Here is a 19,314-nt window from a genome sequence, read left to right on the forward strand (position 1 = left end):
TTCTGCGCTAAGAAATTTAGCAATAGAATGCAATTTTGGTCCATATTTGGATTCTGTTTTACGAGACCAATTTGTTTACAAATGTTTCCACAAGAAGATCCAAGAGAGAATACTTAGTTGTTGAGATCCATCACTAAGCGAAGTCATAGATATGGCAAAAAGCGTGGAAAGGTCTATAGTTTCTTCCAGATGCATTTCTGATGGGAACTTATCACGTACTGATAATGAGATACAAGTTAATGCCTTATTAACAAAGAACAAACCAGTGAAACCTTTTCAGAAAAAGTCTAATGCATTTTGTTTTAGATGTGGCTCTAAGACTCACCTCAGCCATAGTCCAATTTGTCCAGCTTTGGGTAAAAAATGTACATTTTGCAACAGATTTTGTCATTTCAATATGGTTGCTAGAAATAGAAAAACAATTCAAGTTAACATGCTTTCGACACTTGAAAATGACAATGTTGATATTTCTGATGTTGGTATTTCATCTCTTGAATCGAGCTTACATGATGTTCACATTAATACTGTTGAAAATTCAAATAAGAAAATATTGTCTATTGATTTAGTGGAGACATCAACAGACATTACTAGTGTTAAGGATCCAACACGTGATGTATATGTTGATCACTTTAATTTAGATATGATGGCTGACTTTGGGGCTCCAGTAACCATAATTTCTGATATTTTATTTAATACACATTGGTGCGAGAAAATACAATTTTTACCTTTATATATTGTTCCAAAAGCATTTGGAGGAAAAGACATTGATATGTTGGGGTATTTTATGACCATTATTTCATATTTAGGTAGGTGTACCTTCACAAAGGTTTATGTGGTCAAAGATGGAAAGTGCATCGTTGGATGGCAAGATCTTGCCAAAATGGGATTAAATTTAGTACCAGGTTCAAATACACCAGTACAGATAAATGACACTACAATTTTTTAGATAAATGACGATGGAAACAAAGAAATTCATGATTTGACCACTGAATTTCCTGAGGTTTTCAATGAATCTGTAGGACATATAAAAAATGTGAACATTTGATTAGATTAAAACATAATGCAATCCCTATTGTCCACAAGTTAAGAAATGTACCACTGAATGAGAGGGATGAATTAAAAAAGTCTTAGATAATTTGGTATCTGAGGGCATCATTGTGCCCACTAATTCATCACTCTGGGTCAGTCCCATAGTCGTGGTTAAAAAAAAGGACTCAAGTATCCGCTTGTGTGCGGACTTACATTCTTTAAACCAAAATATAATTGTGGACTGTCATCCATTGCCCAAAATACAAGAGTTGCTTTTACAGGTATTTCTGAGTCGAAGTTGTTTTCACTTCTTGATCTCAGAAGTGCGTATCATCAGATTCCTCTCACAAAGTCATCATCTGAGCTTACTACATTTATAACTCCATTTGGGGCGTTTAAGTATCTACGGCTTCCTTTTGGTTGGCATCAGCTGCCAGTGTATTCCAAAAGTTCATGGATACGATATTAAATGACATTGGAAATGTGCAGGCTTATCAAGATGATGTTCTGATAAATTCAAAGGATAAGTCTGAACATTTAAATACCTTAGAAAAGGTATTATCGTGGTTTAAAGAAGTTGGTATAACTCTTGGCGAAAAGAAATGCGAATTTATGGTGAAAGAGTTGGATTATCTTGGACATAGCATTTCTGTAGAAGGAATTAAACCTAAAGTTTGTTTAACAAAAGCTATTTATAATGTTCCTGTTCCCAAAGATAAGGATGCACTAAAATCATTCTTAGGTTTAGCAGAGTATTATGCTCGATTTATACAAAATTACTCACAAATTGTTCAGCCTCTTCATATGTTTTTTAAAAAAGAGATAATATTCATATTGTCTGATGAAGCCAACTGTGCTTTTATTCTAGTGAAGAAAGTTATTGTAGAAGCACCAGCGTTGTCCTCTTTTAACCAAAATTTAAAATGAATAATTTCAGTAGATGCAAGTTAGTGAGGCTTGGGGGCAGAACTTTGTCAAAAGAATGGATGCAAAGAATATACCGTGGGTTTTGCATCAAAATCTCTTAGTAGTGCTGAATCAAACTACAGCACTATCAAGAGAGAGGTTCTTGCCTGTTCCTGGGCTATAGAAAAATTAAAAATGTATATTTGGGGATCACATTTTACACTTCTTAGTGACCACAAACCACTTTTACATCTTCTTAATGGTAACGGAACAGGAAAGGCTTCTGCAAGATTGGTTAGGATTTTGTCAAGGCTTCATGAATATAACTTTACAATTAAACATATTTCAGGAGATAATAATTTAAGAGCAGATGCTCTCTCAAGACTAAGTTTTGAGAATGATGATGATGGGAAATCTGATGAAGACGAAATAGAGTGTGTAGTAGCTTCAATTGAGGAGCTCGTTTTATCACCTTTTTCAATTTCTGAAACTGATTGGCTCAGAAGCTATTCTCAGGACACAGTTTTGGTTGTTGGAAAAAATTTAATTGTTTCAGGTTGGCCAAAGATTCGTGCTCTACCTGCCTCTTTAAAGGTTTATTCACAAATTTCAGAAGAACTTTCTATCATTAATGATGTTATTTTTAGAGGTGATTTATGTGTTTCTCCCTATGACATAAGACAAAAAAATTTGGAATCAGCTCATCAGGGACATTGGGGAATTGGTGGTACTTCAAGAAAAATAAAGGATCATTTCTGGTGGCCCGGGGCTTGATAGAGATGTTGCTTTATGGATTGATCATTGTACCACATGCCTCGTATCTGATAAACATTGGAAAGTTCCTCAATTGCCTTTACATACAGTTCCTTTGCCAGGGGAAGCTTGGCATAAAGTAGCTATTGACTTTTCAGGACCTTTTGGTGTTTTACCATATTTCAAACGTTAATCATTTCATTAATTGATTACCATTCTAAATGGTGTGAATTTGATTTTTGCGAAAACCCAAATTCTTTGACATTTATTCAGTTTTAAAAAAAAATATTTCTTGCAGAAGGTCCACCTAGAGAAATTGTGAGTGATAAAATTTCTCAAATTTCTAAAATTTCATGATATTAAACATTTGAGGGTGGCTCTTTATTCGCCTTCCTCAAATGGTTTGGTAGAAAGGATGAACAAATGTATTAAAGAAGGGATACAGACTGCCTTTGGAATTTCTAAGAAGAAAACTGTGGTCTTATTTGGTCACTCCTCATTGTACCACGGGTATTTCTCCTTTTAGGTTATTAAAGAAACGCAATCCAAATGGGAACATTTGCCCATCTTGGATAAAAGCTCTTAAAAATAAGGACAGTCTTTGTTTAGCTTGTTATGATAGGGATGTTATTAAGAAAAATGTTTCATTCCAACAATCTATCCAAAAAAAGAATTTTGATTCAAAAGTTATTTCCTCAAAACAAGATTGGGTTATGGTTAAATTTCATGATAAAGTAAAAAAAGGCACGTCAAAATTTTCATTACCCACTCAAATTTTAAAAGTTTCAAAAGGGTCTCTTTTTCTCGAAAAGAAAGGGTGGTGGAGTAAACAGGTTATTGTTAAGCTTACCCCTGAACAAGCAAAAAAGATTTGTACAACTAAACATGTTGATGATGTTTCTTCTTGCTCTTATTTTCCTCTAGGTACTTCCTCAGATGATAGTTCTTTCTTTAGTTCTCAAAACGTGTGCACTTCTGATTCCCAAGATATCTGCACATCTAGTGATAGTTATGGTCAGGATATTGAATCTATCAATGATTCTCATATTGCACCTAGCACCTCTAATGCTTCTTTAACTCTCTCTTCTAGGAATCATAGGGATTGTTCCTTTCCCTCACGTTTTAAAGACTATTATTTGTCTTAAGCTTGTTTTAACTTTTGTTAATTGTCTTCTTTTCATTTATGTAAGAAAGGGAGAAGATGTAAAGTATAAGTAAGTTATGTAGTACTTCTTTTATGTGGATTACACCTTATGATGTAAATAGGTTCTATGGCGTGCACTTTTGAAGAGAATGTTTCTCTTCAAAAGTGCATCGCTCGTGATGTTGCTTAAAGTATTGAATGTTAACTTGACTTACGGCATTCAGTTGTTGGTCTTCACTTGATGCAGACGTGCTCCAGTATTTATGCCTCTTTACTTCTACAATAAATCATCAAGCTTACTTAATCAACATTCCTTCTTCCTGGATCAATATTTATTATTAATCTACACTTCACACGCCTTGAAGGGCGGTCGTCAAGTGTATATTTTGTATTGTGGCATGTGCTGTGGGCTGCAGCACACGCCATAGTACAAAAAAATACACTTTTTACATATTCCTGCGGTATGTTGCAGGCACCATGTGGTTCCTGCCACATGGTGCAGGGATATGTAGGGGGCACCATAGATGCCCACCAGGGCCCATATTGGAAGGCCAGGGGGAAAAGGGGGGCCCACTACAGCCCCCAAAGTCCCTTTCCACCAACCTTTTCATGTCGGGTGAACCGCCTTGAAACGGCCGGCGCAAATGAACATTGTAATCCCTACGTGGTGCCTGAGCAGGTGCCCCCACTGTTGTAGGGATACAAGTCCCTCTGACGGACCGATGGGCTCCTGGAGCCTGTCAGAACTGTGGCGGTTGGTCTCCCTGACCACCAAACAACAGCCCGCCATCCTAATGTGGCAGGCGGAAATCTGTATTACAATGTGGTGGGACCGCCACCGAGGGGCTGTCGGTCCCACCCTCATCAGAAGCAGGCCCTTAATGTCTTATTGTGGAAGTATTTTCAGTGGCTCATGCTAGGAATACATTCATGGCTAATTGGAGGAACTCCTATGACAAATAGCAATGGCTGATATCATCCCTTCCCATTGGAGAAGGAGGCCTCTCTTCTGCACCATATGAGTACCATACATACTAAGAGAGCCATGGGGAGACTAGGCAACTTGTAACATGTTCATTATGGCTAGAGGTGGTCTGGAAATACTAGAGGAATAACTTTGCAAATATAAACCCATGTCAAGAAGGGTTCACATCATGGTCAGTTGAAATATTTTGAATTGTTGGTCTGAATAAAATGTCGGCAAAATGTATATATTTAATTTAGAGACCAAAACGATATGCTAAATAGTATATGTTGTGAATGTCTTATCAATTTGAATACAGTGTCTCCTGCATTGTGAAGGGATGATGATTTAATGTACAGAACAGGCAATTCCTTTGCTATGCAAAGAAGGAATGATATATCAAATAAAATGACAAATACCTTTTTTTCATAGGAAAAATCTAATCCGGATACATATTTCCATAACAATAACCTTTTAGCAGTTGTACGGAACCTCTTTTCTGCTGGGATGGAAACGACTTCTACAACACTCCGTTGGGGTTTTTTGCTAATGATGAAATACCCAGATGTTCAAAGTAAGGAATAGGATATTTTAATCTTGAATGTGAAGAATACAACGTATCAATCTTGAATGTGTACTTACTCAACCCTTTCAAAAAGTATTTTAAGTCCTGGTCACATGTCTCGATGGGTGGGCTTGGGGTACCACCTAGCATTCTCCTCTTCGATTTTTGGGTCTAGCAGGTGTAAATAGCATAGACTCTAAGGGTTTGTGATTTCCCATCCACACTACAATGCAGAGCGACAGAACCACAAAATCCAAATGTGTGGCTCTGAGGAGGTTGATGGGAGGTTAATCAGAGAGGCAAATAACATTTACAACAAGTAAATGGTTTGCCGAAGCACTCTGTTGAGTAAAGACGATTGTTCAATGACAATATACAAGCAAATTCAAGAACACCAATTTGACAGAAGTGACCAAAGTTCCACAAGATGAGTAAATCTTGGAGTCTTTAATGAAGATTACAGCCAGCCGACACGTGTTTCATCGCCTTCGCGATTCCTCAGGGCTAGATGGCCGTGTCAACATCGGAAGGTCGCTTAGCTGGTGATAATTCCGACCCAGCCGGGCCTTCGACTAGTAGCACTGGTTCGAGTGCGTCCAGCAGCGGTGGATGTCTTTATTTATCAATCTAGAGATCATATAAGTGTAAGCGGGGCTCGGAAACCACTCGATATATTTCACCAAATTTTGGAACTTCCGTTATCGAAAAGAATGCGATTTAACTTCTTATGCGGGGAAACAGGATGCGGTTCCAAATTGAATGTATACCAAGCCGTGTACGGCTTCTCCGACAGTATCAGGCGAGTGCACCTCTTCCGGGCCCGGTTCTGTGTTTGTCCAAACACAGGTCCAAACACAGAACCGGGCCCGGAAGAGGTGCACTCACCTGATACTGTCGGAGAAGCCGTACACGGCTTGGTATACATTCAATTTGGAACCGCATCCGGTTTCCCCGCATAAGAAGTTAAATCGCATTCTTTTCGATAACGGAAGTTCCAAAATTTGGTGAAATATATCGAGTGGTTTCCGAGCCCCGCTTACACTTATATGATCTCTAGATTGATAAATAAAGACATCCACCGCTGCTGGACGCACTCGAACCAGTGCTACTAGTCGAAGGCCCAGCTGGGTCGGAATTATCACCAGCTAAGCGACCTTCCGATGTTGACACGGCCATCTAGCCCTGAGGAATCGCGAAGGCGATGAAACACGTGTCGGCTGGCTGTAATCTTCATTAAAGACTCCAAGATTTACTCATCTTGTGGAACTTTGGTCACTTCTGTCAAATTGGTGTTCTTGAATTTGCTTGTATATTGTCATTGAACAATCGTCTTTACTCAACAGAGTGCTTCGGCAAACCATTTACTTGATAGTAGTAGTTCTCTACTCACAGGAGTGGTTTAGGTTTGTCCACTCGCCGATCAGCACCTGGGAAATTCATATTACTTAGAACTGTATGCGTATGAACTGGCAGTGCACCCATTTAACTGGTCTAAAAACCTTCTTCTTTCCAACATTTACAACAATGCCCTGTACCTGGCTTTGTCAAAAAGACATATTGATTGTTGGAGTTAGAATGGCAATGAGTAAACAATTCAGTTTTCAGTAAACCCCATCGGCTCCAGGTCTAGCAAAGAGTTATGTCTAAAACGTGAGGGAGAATACATACAATCCTGCATTGATACACGGCTCTCGTCTGCTTCTAAGAAGAAAAAAACATAATGTTAATTTCACTACTGATTATGAATAGGTGCAAGTCTATATTAGGCCTGGGTAGTGAACTCCACTCACGGAGTTCACAGTTTTTTCTGAGTGTCTATATGGCTGGCATAGGGCCTGATTCATAAAAGTAATCTGAGACAAAATCCTAACTTTACGACTTTCGGTATTCACTAAAGGTATTTAGGAGTAGTAAAGTTAGGAATCCTAACTTTACTATGCTAAATGCCTTTTGTGAATACAGAAAGTCATAAAGTTAGGATTTTGTCCCAGATGACTTTTGTGAATTGGGCCCATAGACATTATGTTACAGCATCGTGCTAGGAATACATTCATGGCTAATTGGAGGAACTCCTATGATAAATAGCAATGGCTGAGCCAAGCCGGGTTTGTCTCACACTAATGCAGTCATTTTAGACTGGGTGAGGCGCACCAAGCACTACCCTCCTAAAGCAGAGGACTACTGCTCTTGCAAAAAGTTCAGAGGCATGAGAGCAGTGGTAGCAGCATACCTGTTTTGTGATTCATAGTGATAAGTAGTGTGAAAGGGCCATTTTTGCTCGTGGCACAGATGTGGTGCCTACAGACCTACTCACGTATAATTTCGCAGCTATGTCCTTAAATCAACCTTGGCCTACATAGTGATTGTGTGTAGCACCAGACAGCATACAATACTTGTGTGTGCATGCCTGGATGTATGTGTGCCTATGTATGGTACATAACGTGAATGCCTGTGGACACCATTTTGAAAGCCCAGGACTTGGACAGGCTACTGGAGGTCAGGAGTGAAACACTAGACAAGAGATGTTGATTGCTGACATTTCTCAGGCAAAAACATACTGGAGAACGGACAGCAGACTATCCTCTGTGTACGACAAAGGCCTTCTTGATTCCAGAAAGATCTACTGGTTAATGGGGCCTGGGCACAATGTCTGGGAGATAGTGAGACTAATGAGGCTGCAACAAGAACACGGTGATGGATGAAATGCTTGAATTAATTTCAGGGACTGGCAATTGCTCGGGGTGCATTCCAGTCTATTGTTTTTTGCCCATGATGCCACTTCATTGTGGACCCAGACATATACAAATCTATATTGGCTTTGCTCCACTAGGAAGAGTACAGTCAGAACTGCCATACCAGGTCCCTCCTGAAGCGGAACACAAACAATCCAAGACCTGTTACATACTAGTGAGGGCTCCACTGTCAGATATACCTTGGTTCCAGTAACACAGTCACATTGCAAAAGCCCCAATTTTTCCTTTTTTTTTTCTTTATTTATAGGCAAGAGCAAAAACATTCCACTTTTTCCAAACGTAGAGGTCTTCACCTTTCAGCAGCTTTTATTTATTAAAGGAATTACCTTATGATGCAACATTCTTAGGCACATTTTGCTTTTAAGTTTCAAAACAGTCACTAATAGCTGATGTTGGATGTCATATTCCTCAACATTGTGCACTTGGGTGTCCTGTCAGAAAAGAAACTAATCAACTGGTGGGAATCCAAGGAAAGCATCACATGTACAGTTCTGTACAGTGACAGGAAATGTCAGTGACAGCAGGTGAATAATCAGGGGCTTACACACCTTCGGAATAGTGGAGTTTATTGATTTTACAAAGTTTTAGCACATAATATAAGGGTACACCATTTAAAATAAATACTATATTAATGTTTAAAAATATTCTTTAAGTTTAACAATATGTTATCATTGTACCTAGAGCAAATGATAAGCACACTCAATGCTAACACTTGCCACAATCAGTCCTTTGTGTTCCAGACACGTTCTATATAGAAGACAACCTTTTTTAGATCTGACAGAGAGACAGCTCTAGGGAGTTTCAGGTGGTTCACAAAATGAAAATAAATTCAAAATAAAAATATACATATTACCTGCTGGTGGTCACCAGTATTTAGTTATATTTAGGACCTAGTTTTAATAGGAAAAGCATAGTTTGACTTGGCTACTAACTTTGGCATTGTTCGACCAATCTTCATGAAATTTTCCCCAAAAAGTGTCAAGGTAGGTTCTGGTTGTCATCCAAAGTTTGGGGACCGAGAATAAGGGTGCGTATGTAATGTTCCCATAGGAACCTTTAGCCACTCCTACAGTCCAAACTCCTGAACGGACTTGTACTAAATTTGGCAGGGAGATATATATTGGTTAAATGAAGTGCTTTTTGCTTATTTTGTGTAGATCTGTTCAGTAGTTTTTGAGAAATTTAAGTTTACAATTATTGAGATATATCTGGTTGCGAAGTCCTCACGAACAAAGAGATCTCGTGCAGGGAAATGCACTGCTCTGATTGGCTGCCAACACTTCAACCAGGAAGTGTTGACAGACATCTTGGGACTCACCTTTGACACCAAAAAACCTTTTGACAAAAACACTGGAGGTAACCGGAGAGGTATTTGGCCCCCAAGCACCATCAGTAGCCAAGAGTGGTGGAGAAAGAGAGCATAGCCTCCTACGATGACTCATCAGGATGTCCTTGGGGGCCAAATACCGCTCATATTACTTCCAGTAAGTCCCACACAGTAGGATTGGTAAGAGATGTTCAGAGGACACATCCTCTTTCTCCACTGCTCCGCAAACGTGGCTCGTGGTGCACTATTGATTCAGGGATGAAGTCCACTTTACTTCTGAGGGACCTTGGGGGCCAAGAAGCCCTTCTGGTACCTTCTGTAAGTCCTACACAGCGTGATTCCTAAGACGTGGCTTGAGGCCCAGCCCCCTTTCTTTACCCCTGTGCAAACGTGATTACAAGTTAAAAAACCATAAAAATTCACTGGAAAAGAAACAAAGGTTACAGGTAGGTTATAGTTAGGGTCAGATTTCACATGTACAAAACCAGTGAAATTCTGCCGTTATCGTTACCTGAGCTAACTATAACTTACGCCTCTGCAATGCACTACTTATGACCTCAGATATTACATGGCCATTGACAACACTGATGACATCTCAAATGATATCAATCATGACATCATCCATGTGTAACCTTTGTTTTTTGGTGAATATGTATATACATGCATACATAGACTGTCTTTGAAGCAGCCCTCTTTATCCATAGGTCTTTTTCTTCAACTGACATTCACATTTTGCTCCTCCCCCTCACCATCAACACATACAGCATGCATCAATGAGATATGGGCTGCGGCAACAAAGTCTGGATCCTTATCGTCCTGGGAACAGTCCAGCCCAAACTGTCCTCCCTGGACCAGAAACAAGCATCCTGGGACAGGTCTCAGGGTAACACCATTAATCAGCCAGGCTAGCCTGAATCCAGTGGCACAATGAGCAAGGGACCCTCGTCTGGGCATACCCATCGCACTTAGGGTGAAAAGTGCTACTGCAAGCAATGATGGCTCGTCTTACCAGAATGTAACATTTCAATTGTGAGTTATGAAGGACAAATTTCCTTTTAAGGTCTTCAAATGCCTTCATAGCAAGGAAGACTGCAGTCTAACTTAATCTAGAATCTTCTGACAGGTAGTTATGTCCCACAAGGTATCCAAAATAGGTAAGGACTCATCTAGGCATTGTAATTTATTTAGGAATACCAAAAGCGATGTTGGTTTTCTTTCTGTAGTGCTTAAGTGTATTTACACTTTGAATGAAGAAGCTGAAAACTACAGTTTGGATTAGCTGAACCAAGAAAACCTGTTGATGGAGCTTTACCTCTGACTACCTGGGTCCAAAGTTTTGCCCTATCTGTGTTCCTTGATGTACGTTTTCAAACTGGGTCAAATAGATAGGTGGCAATGCGCAAGCACAGATAAAACTAACAAGAAATAATGATTCTGAAGGCTTTTTCTTGGATGTATGGAAAATTAGGAATTAGAAGACTAAAGAGATGATAAATAGTCAAGAAAAATTACTTTTTACAAACCAGTTCATTCATATTCTGGATATTATCAGAAATGTTTTCTTATCAACGGCAGTAGTAAATCTGTTCCTCAGGTTGACATGTGAATTGATCCTGGGCGTAATTCAAATGAGGAAGACTAGTCTGGTGATGTGGTTCACTGAGTTGGGACACCCATACTTGCCATTGGCTGTATCGGACTTGAGAATGAAACTGGTTGAATAGTTGCCCACATAAAGTTAGCAAGCTAACTTGTGGACATCATGAAACATGGCAAACCTTTCCAGGTTGGACTCCACTGTCCTGCAAGGACAAGGCCTCCAATTGGGGAATATGGGAGCTGCTCAGCCAACAGGAGCCCCAGACTCCTCTCCAGCTCTATACTTGGAGCCCTGACGTACAGGGACTGGGCCCCCCAGGCCAAAACTGTGGCTTCGCCCGTCTCTCATGGGGGAATACAGGAGCTGTTCAGCTCGCAGAAGCCCAAGACTTTTCCGTGGTCCAGCGCCGCCCTGGCCTGGGTAGGGAAGATGGCCCTGCCGGGTCTCTGGAGCCCTGTCCTGTTGAGAAAAGGCCTCCCAGGCAAAAGCAGTTGCTTCAACTGCTTCTCATGTGGGTTTACCGGAGCAGTTCGGCCCTCAGGAGCCTCAGACTCCTGACCGGTCCAACACCCACCTGGCCCAGATGGGGAAGGTGCCCCTGCCCGATGCCTGTTACCCTGGCCTACAGGCACAGGGCCTACCAGGCAAAACTATGGCTTTATCCGCCTCTTATGGGGAATCACATGTGCCTTTCAGCCTGCAGGAGCCTCATACTGCTCCCCAGTCTGATGTCACCCAGGCTCAAGTAGGGAAGTTTGCCCTTCCTGGAGTCCTATCCTGTGGGTACCAGGCCTCTCAGGAGAAAGCCATGGCTTTGCTAGTCTCTCCACAGGGATTACGAAAGCTGTTCAGCCTGCAGATGCCCCAGACGTCGCCCTGCACTGGAATCAGACTGGACCTTCACATTGGATCCTGTCTCGGCTCCACAGCCTGGAAGGTAAAAAGGGTCCTCCCTAGCCTGCAGCCACCATGCCCTGGGGAGGAACTCTCACCCTAGTCAATCGGGTACAGATGCCCTAGGTTGGTGCCTTCCACCTTCCTGGTGCCTAACCCTGGGGAGCTAAGGAGTGTTAAGACCCCAGTCAACCCACCTCTCCCCTTGAGCCTGCCGGTAGGGCCATTTTTCCCTGAATGTTAAGCCCCCCAAAAGTGGGGCCTATAGAACCTTGGGGAAGGCACAAGTCAAAGTTAGCTGCTCCAGCCCGCCTGCAGGTCATCTAGTTGGCAAATGTAGGAAGCAGAGTGCAGTGGATCCTCAAAGGTAGGCAGAGGTTAAAGTGGATAGTACCTTACTATGTATCTGTGGTAGTGTGGGCGAACAGTATGGCCTTATCAGAGGGTAGTACTAAGCATTTAGGCCTAGATGTATCAAGATTCCATTTTGCGAATCTTAAATAGCGATTTTTTGCGAATCGCTATTTAGAATTCGCAAAATGGAATGTATGTAAAAAATTGCATTTTTTTTGCGATTCCTTATTTTTCTTTATTTGCGAATTCACATTTTGCGAATTCGCAAATAAGGAATAATTCCCCATGCATTCCTATGGGCCAGGAGGCCCATAGGAATGATTGTGCAGTAATTCTCAAATTGCGAATTCGCAATTTGCTAATCGCAATTTGAGAATTATTTCAAGGGTGCAGGGGTGTCTCATGGACACCCTGCTGCACCCCTGAAACTTACATGTGTGTGCATAGGGCACACATATATGCCCTATGGGCATGTATGTGTGTCACATGCCACCTTCAAAATAGTCATATTTTGTTTTTTAAAAGGATTTCGCAAATTAACACGAACTTCAAATTGGTGTTAATATGCGATTCCTTAACCCGAATTCGCAATTTTAAAAAGTTCCATACATGCCATTTAAGGAATCGCAAAAGTGCAATTCCTTAAATGCATATGCAAAATAAGGAATCGCAATTTTTTGCGATTCCTTATTTTGCTAATTTCTGATACATCCCAAAAGATGCTAAATGTCCGTTTGCGATTCCTTAAGGCCGAAATTCTGCGAATTTCGGCCTTAACGAATCGCAAAAGGTTTGATACATCTAGGCCTTATTGTACACACTTCAGGCAAGAAATGTTTTCACACACTCAATGACTGAAGTGTGACAATTTGTTCTGAATAAAAATACTATTTCGTGAGATTTATTTTCTATAACCAAGCCAGGCCTGGTACAGCTAAGTATAAACATACTTCAATAGTATATGCAGTTTAAATACAGTTTGAATGCAATTAATCAGTTACATAATAATTTACTTTGTATTAGCAAATAGTCATAGTTACTTTTCAATTACTTCTCTTACGCAGCCAGGTATCTCTAGCTACTTGCAGGCCTGGGCGGTAAACTCCGTTCCGCTCACGGAACTTTCGAGATTTGGGTAATTTTGATTTCTACAGAGAACGTGGAATTGCCAAAAATTCCGCGAGCCGCGGCTTCGCGGAATTTTTGGCTTGTTTGCGCTTTCAAAATGCGTGTTTGCAAGATATTTCTCCCTGAGCACGCAAACAGCATTCGCGAACAGGAAAAAAGCATCACAAATGGGTAGAACAAGCAATTCTGCGTTTTCACAGAACTTTTGCATGCTAGTGGAGATTTGTTATCATTTCGCGGAGCTTTGCTTAGCGTGACTATGCAAATTCCACCCACTCCTGGATACTAGGCTGGTGCATTTCCTGAGGCAAGAAAAAGGAGATAAGGCTTTTTGCAAGCTCAGTACAGGTTTACAGCATACTTACAAGCAACATTTAGTCCTTAGAAGGCAATACTGGATTTACAGGTCCGTGGGTAGGATTTGTTCAATTGGGCACTTGAGTCGAACCGCCAGCAACACAGAGGCGGCCTGGAGCAGAGTGCAGGAACAACATGTTAGCCCATGGGCGAAGCACGGTCATGGGCTTGGGGACTGCGGCAAACAGGCCACCGGATTGGGAAATGAATGCTCCTGGGGTCAAGGTCAGCAGGATAGGGCCCAATGCCCAACACAAGAACTGCACCACCAGCGGCTCAGAGGCGGCCGGGTGTATGATTCCGTCGAGGATCCCTCGAGTCGGTCAGTGGCTGATGAGATGAATGGGGTCTTTAGGACTTGTTGTCTTGTGACCGGTAGCAGACGGACAGTCGGGTTGGTCTCTCTGGACCATTTTGGTTATGGAGCCGGTCAGGGCCTTGCCTTCTGTCGTTGTGGAGGGGACCTTCCATTTGTTGGCTGCAGATTTAGTTCAGGAGCTGTTAGAGGTTCAGGAGTCCCTAGGATCCAACCAAGGATTGCTGGGGGGACTTCCTTAGGGTATTGTGTCACTCATGCTCAGGCTTGGGGCACCGGTAGTGGAGTGGTGGAGAATCACGAAATCGGCCTGAGTCAGAGTCGGTAACTTTTGAGCAAGTTTGGTGCTCATGGGGGACAAAGTCCCATTTAGTTACAAAGGCAGGGCAGGTTCTTTGTGTTTTCGTGGACTACTGGCTGCAAGACACACTGAGGTTCTGTTAGAAGAGTCTGAGGACTGGACAGGCTGGTAGGGCTGGGGCCAAGTCAGTTGGTGTCCTCTTTTTCTCTCCTGACAGCTGTTTGGTCCTTCTTCCTCTTGCTTCTTCTTTTCAGCTCTGGTCTGAGTAGGCAAGGTTCTAGGTTGCCCCTAAATACTACATTTACGGGTGTTACAGGTAGGTACATTCGGTATCAATGAGTCTTTTCCTTGGGTACATCCCCTATTATGCCACTCTCTAGTAGGAGAGGGCATAAGCCTCACTCTGGTTGCCTGGGTCCCCCATCTGCAAGAGGGCAGGTGGGCTTCACCTCGCCACCCCCAACTAAGGGGTGGGGTTGGCAAAGGTGGTCACACCTCTCTTCCTAGCGTTTAATTTTTCCGCTGATTCTGCTGCCTAAAGTGAGGGCCAGAACTGGTAGGGAACAGTTGCTGAGACCATAAAATTGCTGGGGTAGCTCATAGAGGCCTTTGAAGCTTTCCCTTTGAGGACCCTGCCCATCCTGGGGGAGGAGGCTTGGCATCTCAAACCAGGATGTGCTTTGTTTTAGGACCCTGAGAGTAGCAGACTGTCGACCCAGGGGTCCGGAAACATATCTGGTGGTGGCAGTCACTAAGCCAGGACACTAGAGTCAGGTTGCTTTTCAGGGGGCATCTCTAAGGTGCCCTCTGAGTGCATTTTTCAGTAAATCCCACTTTCGCATCAGTGTGGGTTCAATGTGCTGGGAAGTTTGATAGCAAAATTCCCAGTTTTCAGTAAGGCCATTCTGGAGCTCTAGAGTTCATAATGACAAACTCCCATACCATATACTCTTTTTAGCATTACTGCACTTACAATGTTTAAGAATCGACCTAGACACCTGTAGGGGTACAGGGCTCATGTGTCTATACCCTCACCACTGGTATAGTGCACCCAGATATAGGGTTGGCTACCTATTCTAGGGCTGTGGACTGAAGGCATGGCACACAGGGATGTGTGTCATGACGACTCTTCACTTTGTTCTGCACCAAAACACGCAGCCTGTAATGGCAGTGTGTGTGTAAAGGTACAGGGCATCTAAGAGTGGTGTTGAAAAAGGTACAGGCAGAAGACCTTTTCCGAAGTTGCCCGACGTTAGCCGCCTCTATACCCACTTAAGTTTACCAAACAAAGAGGCAGGCGCTGGAGACTGGAAGGCAGGAAACAGAAGTTTATTCTCTCCGGAGGAGAAACACATCAGTTTGGACAGCAAGTATCGTCACGAGGTGCTCTAACTGCATCTCGGAGGCCTGGCTTCTTATACACAGGTTTATTACTTTATTGCATAAAACACATCTCTGTCAACCCTTTGATGTACGGAAAGACATCCTCGGAATCCCCGCTTCAGGCCCGTTCCCACACACATTTACAGTTGAAGTCCCCACCCCGGTCACAACGGATGATGATTATCGCGCAGCTGGACATTCCGCCGATTCACGGAATGTGTGAGGTTGATCGGATCTCATGGGGTGGGGGCTTTGATTAGCTCAAGGATCCTTTGATGGGGGGGGGTGTTTCCTACTGTACAGGAGGAAGGGGGCAATGACAGTACCCGCAGGGCCAGGTGGCGGCTTGGGAACGAGTAAGACAAACGGGCACAAAGGAAAGAGGGGTGTTATCAAGGGATCCGGGACCATGAAAGGGATGGAGGGAAGTGTCACGCTGGGAACAGGATGGGGTTTCGAGGCAGAGCTGCGTGGAAGAGGGGTTTATGACCCAAGGCATGTGAGAGCGGGGGCTGGCAGCATGCGGGGGGTGTGCTTGTGAGGGTGAAGAGCCGTGCTAGGGGTCAGCGGCGTGCAGAGTGTGGTTCTGACCAAGGCACCTAAAATGGCGGGTGTGCACGACAAAAAGTGTGGCATTCGGGGGAAAAGGGCAAGATGACGCAGATAATGTTTACCTAACCGTATTAATTTTCCACAGTCCTCCCTTTAACATTCACAAGACATATTGCTGGCCTATTTCCTATCCATGTCTACTGTGGCAGTCGTAAGTAAAGAAGTAGGAACCCAGGTGCAGGAGCTGTGCATAAACATTACATTTAAAATCTTTCATCTTAGGAGGCGGGCCCATCGTTAAGCTTGTTGCAGGAAAAACATAGTAATGCAATATCGGACAGAAAGGATTCTGCAGTGAGAGCGTTGGGTACATTTCATTAGATGCTTATAGTCATTCGGAATATGAACTGATAGGTTATTACATATGTAAGTTCATTTTGTACTTGGTTGGAGCATAATCAATACAATGGTAGCTGGGAGAGAAATGAGACGTAGTAAAAACGATAATCAGGGGTGTCATTGTTCGAAGAGGAGGGGTGTTGCTTTTCCCAGTGTCTTATTGTCGTGGACCATTATTAGTGAGTTCTCAGCATTCTCTGTCGTCTTCTGTTGGTACTGTTGAGCACCGGCGGTGGAGCTATGCGTCCAGCTCTATTCCAGGTCCTGTGTTGCAGGGCATGACCTTTTCTTTGTTTTTCTGGTCAAAAAGGTCCTTTTTTTTCGCCCTGTGTCCTAACTATTCTTTCACGGGTACCTTAGACAGGGCACCCAAGTTTCATTTGAGTTCGCAACAAAAACCCTATTCTATCTGATTGCAGTTTTTCTTTCTCGAGTCGATTGTCAAAGAGTTCAGGTGGAAGAAGAGGGTGTGTGAGCGGTCCTTAGGGTAGGTCGGAGGAAGAGGGGATGGAGCAGGGCCAGATCGGGGACAGGCCAGGGGGACGAAAAATTTCAGGTAGGTGGGCCCATGATCGGGCTCAGAGGGCGGGGACTTTCGGCATTTGTTGATCATCGAACAGGGGCATCAGGTCAGCCCTTTCCTTTCATTTGGTCGGAAACAATGCCTCATCCTGCGACTCCTTACTGTTGCGGTCCCGCCTTGGTCAAAGTCGCAGATGTTCCACGATCAGCAGTCAGGCCGCGTGCTCCCACATCCGGTCTCTCTCTCTCCTCCGACGGTGGTACCCTTAAATGAGTTTGAAAAGACAGTCTTTAGAGAATTGGCATAGGAAGGTAATCACATAAGTCTATTTCTCTCCCAACTCCAAGCAACTGGGGAAACATCCGTTACACGGGGGTTTACGACCAACGTATAAATAATTGTTGATAGGTTTGCTGGATTCCCTACAACTTTCCTTCGTATCTTATTTTCTTTGGCGTTTGTTGGTATTACATTCATTGTCGTGGTACGAGGTCTGATACCTATTCATTGCATTTGTTTATTACAGTCACATTAGTTCTTCTGGCAGAGACTTACTTTTCTAGTACGAGTCTTACAAAGCTATAACGTTCTTCAGGGCTTTGTATTTTACGAAAAAGTGCAACGTGCTATCACCATGGTCTGATGGGTATCTTTCTGAGGAATGAACATAGGCTAAACAATTTTCCATTATAACAATGCATCTTATCTTTCAGCTAAACATTTTACTTTCAACAGGGCTTACTGCAACAATTTCTTCATTTAGATCTAATCTTAACTTCGCAAACATCATTCTAATTTCTACATAGTCTCTTACAACCTGGCTACTTCAAAAAAAATGGGGGGCTTGCGATAACTATTCAACTCATCCTTGGGGTGACCGGGGTCTTATGGAAAACAACTAGGAACATAGCAAACTGGGGTGAGGTGCTATCGTCTTGCTTCGAGTCGCAAGGGCGTTATCTAGCAGGAGGCTACAGTTCAGTTGGTAAGCGTTCAGGGACATTTCTCAAATTCTAAACTTTGTAGCTTGTCCATCAACGAATCATTTCTAGGAACAACGGCTGGCCTGGGTCAGCCATAAGTCGACCCATCTCTTACAACCAGGGGTGAGCCACATTTTTCAAACTCTCGTTCGGGGCAGCTGATATAAAACTGGGGGCGTTCTGGGAAGACGGGGATGCTTCGATCACTTTTACTGCTTGGGCATTGAGACAATTCGGGACGGGGAAGGTCGCGTTACCTGAGGCATTTTATCATAGAAGCCACTGGCATGTAGTTCCCTGATTACGGGTCAGATTAGGGAACCTCAGTCGTCTTTACCTGTCCTTTCTCTTCTGGCCAATCTAGTTTTTATCAATATTTAGCAGAAAGGAGAGGTAGTAACATGGCATCAATGTGATTTTATTAAGACAAATTTGTGCAAATACTTGCGGTATTTGGAGCCAATTGGGTGGTGCACCGGGGATGGTGGTTCGCCAATTAGGTGCCAGTCGTTAGGAAGAGTGAGAGTGTGGAGGAGTGAGAGAGAGAGAGAGAGAGAGAGAGAGAGAGAGAGAGAGGGAGAGAGAGAGAGAGAGAGAGAGAGAGAGAGAGAGAGATGCAACAATAGGCTAAACAGTACACGTGAGACATGGAGAGTGGTCGTGTACTAAGATAGGCTATTCGGCGCATTGCACGACATGAGACATTACGGGTCTGGGTTAGGATTTAGAAAGCATGCAGTTTGACAAAGAGACATGCATTGAGTAAAAGGGCACCATTGTGTCGCACTCCTCGCACTCTCAGTCTTTTGCCTAGTTAAGTCAATGCTTCAGTCGCATAGAAAACATTTTCTCAGTTTCAGACATACGTGGTCTGTGCTCATTCACGCAACACGGGTTAGGGGTGATCGCGTCTCATCATATCATACAATGATTGGCTCTTTCGTTACAAGAGCAGTGTGTGTGGGTGTCTTTAGGTGCCACCTTGCCGCGTTCGTCTGCTTCATGTATCAGACATGGCGTGGCTTCGGATCTTCACTATACCCCAGTCGTGATTCCAATGTAACCTGTAGTGGGAGGAAAAAG

At 43.0% G+C, this 19,314-nt stretch overlaps 1 protein-coding gene across 1 annotated transcript in view; it reads left to right on the top strand.

The window, feature by feature from the left end:
- The window catches only part of LOC147706983 (cytochrome P450 2K4-like), a 524,789-nt gene that overhangs the window by 331,680 nt on the left and 173,795 nt on the right, over nt 1-19,314 (top strand). The window contains exon 6 of the mRNA XM_086926211.1: nt 5,229-5,370. Coding sequence (XP_086782337.1) covers nt 5,229-5,370 — 142 coding nt within the window. The remainder of the gene's footprint in view (nt 1-5,228; nt 5,371-19,314) is intronic.

This window comes from Lissotriton vulgaris, chromosome 6 (genome assembly GCF_964263255.1).
Source record: "Lissotriton vulgaris chromosome 6, aLisVul1.2, whole genome shotgun sequence".
Lineage (NCBI taxonomy): Eukaryota > Metazoa > Chordata > Amphibia > Caudata > Salamandridae > Lissotriton > Lissotriton vulgaris.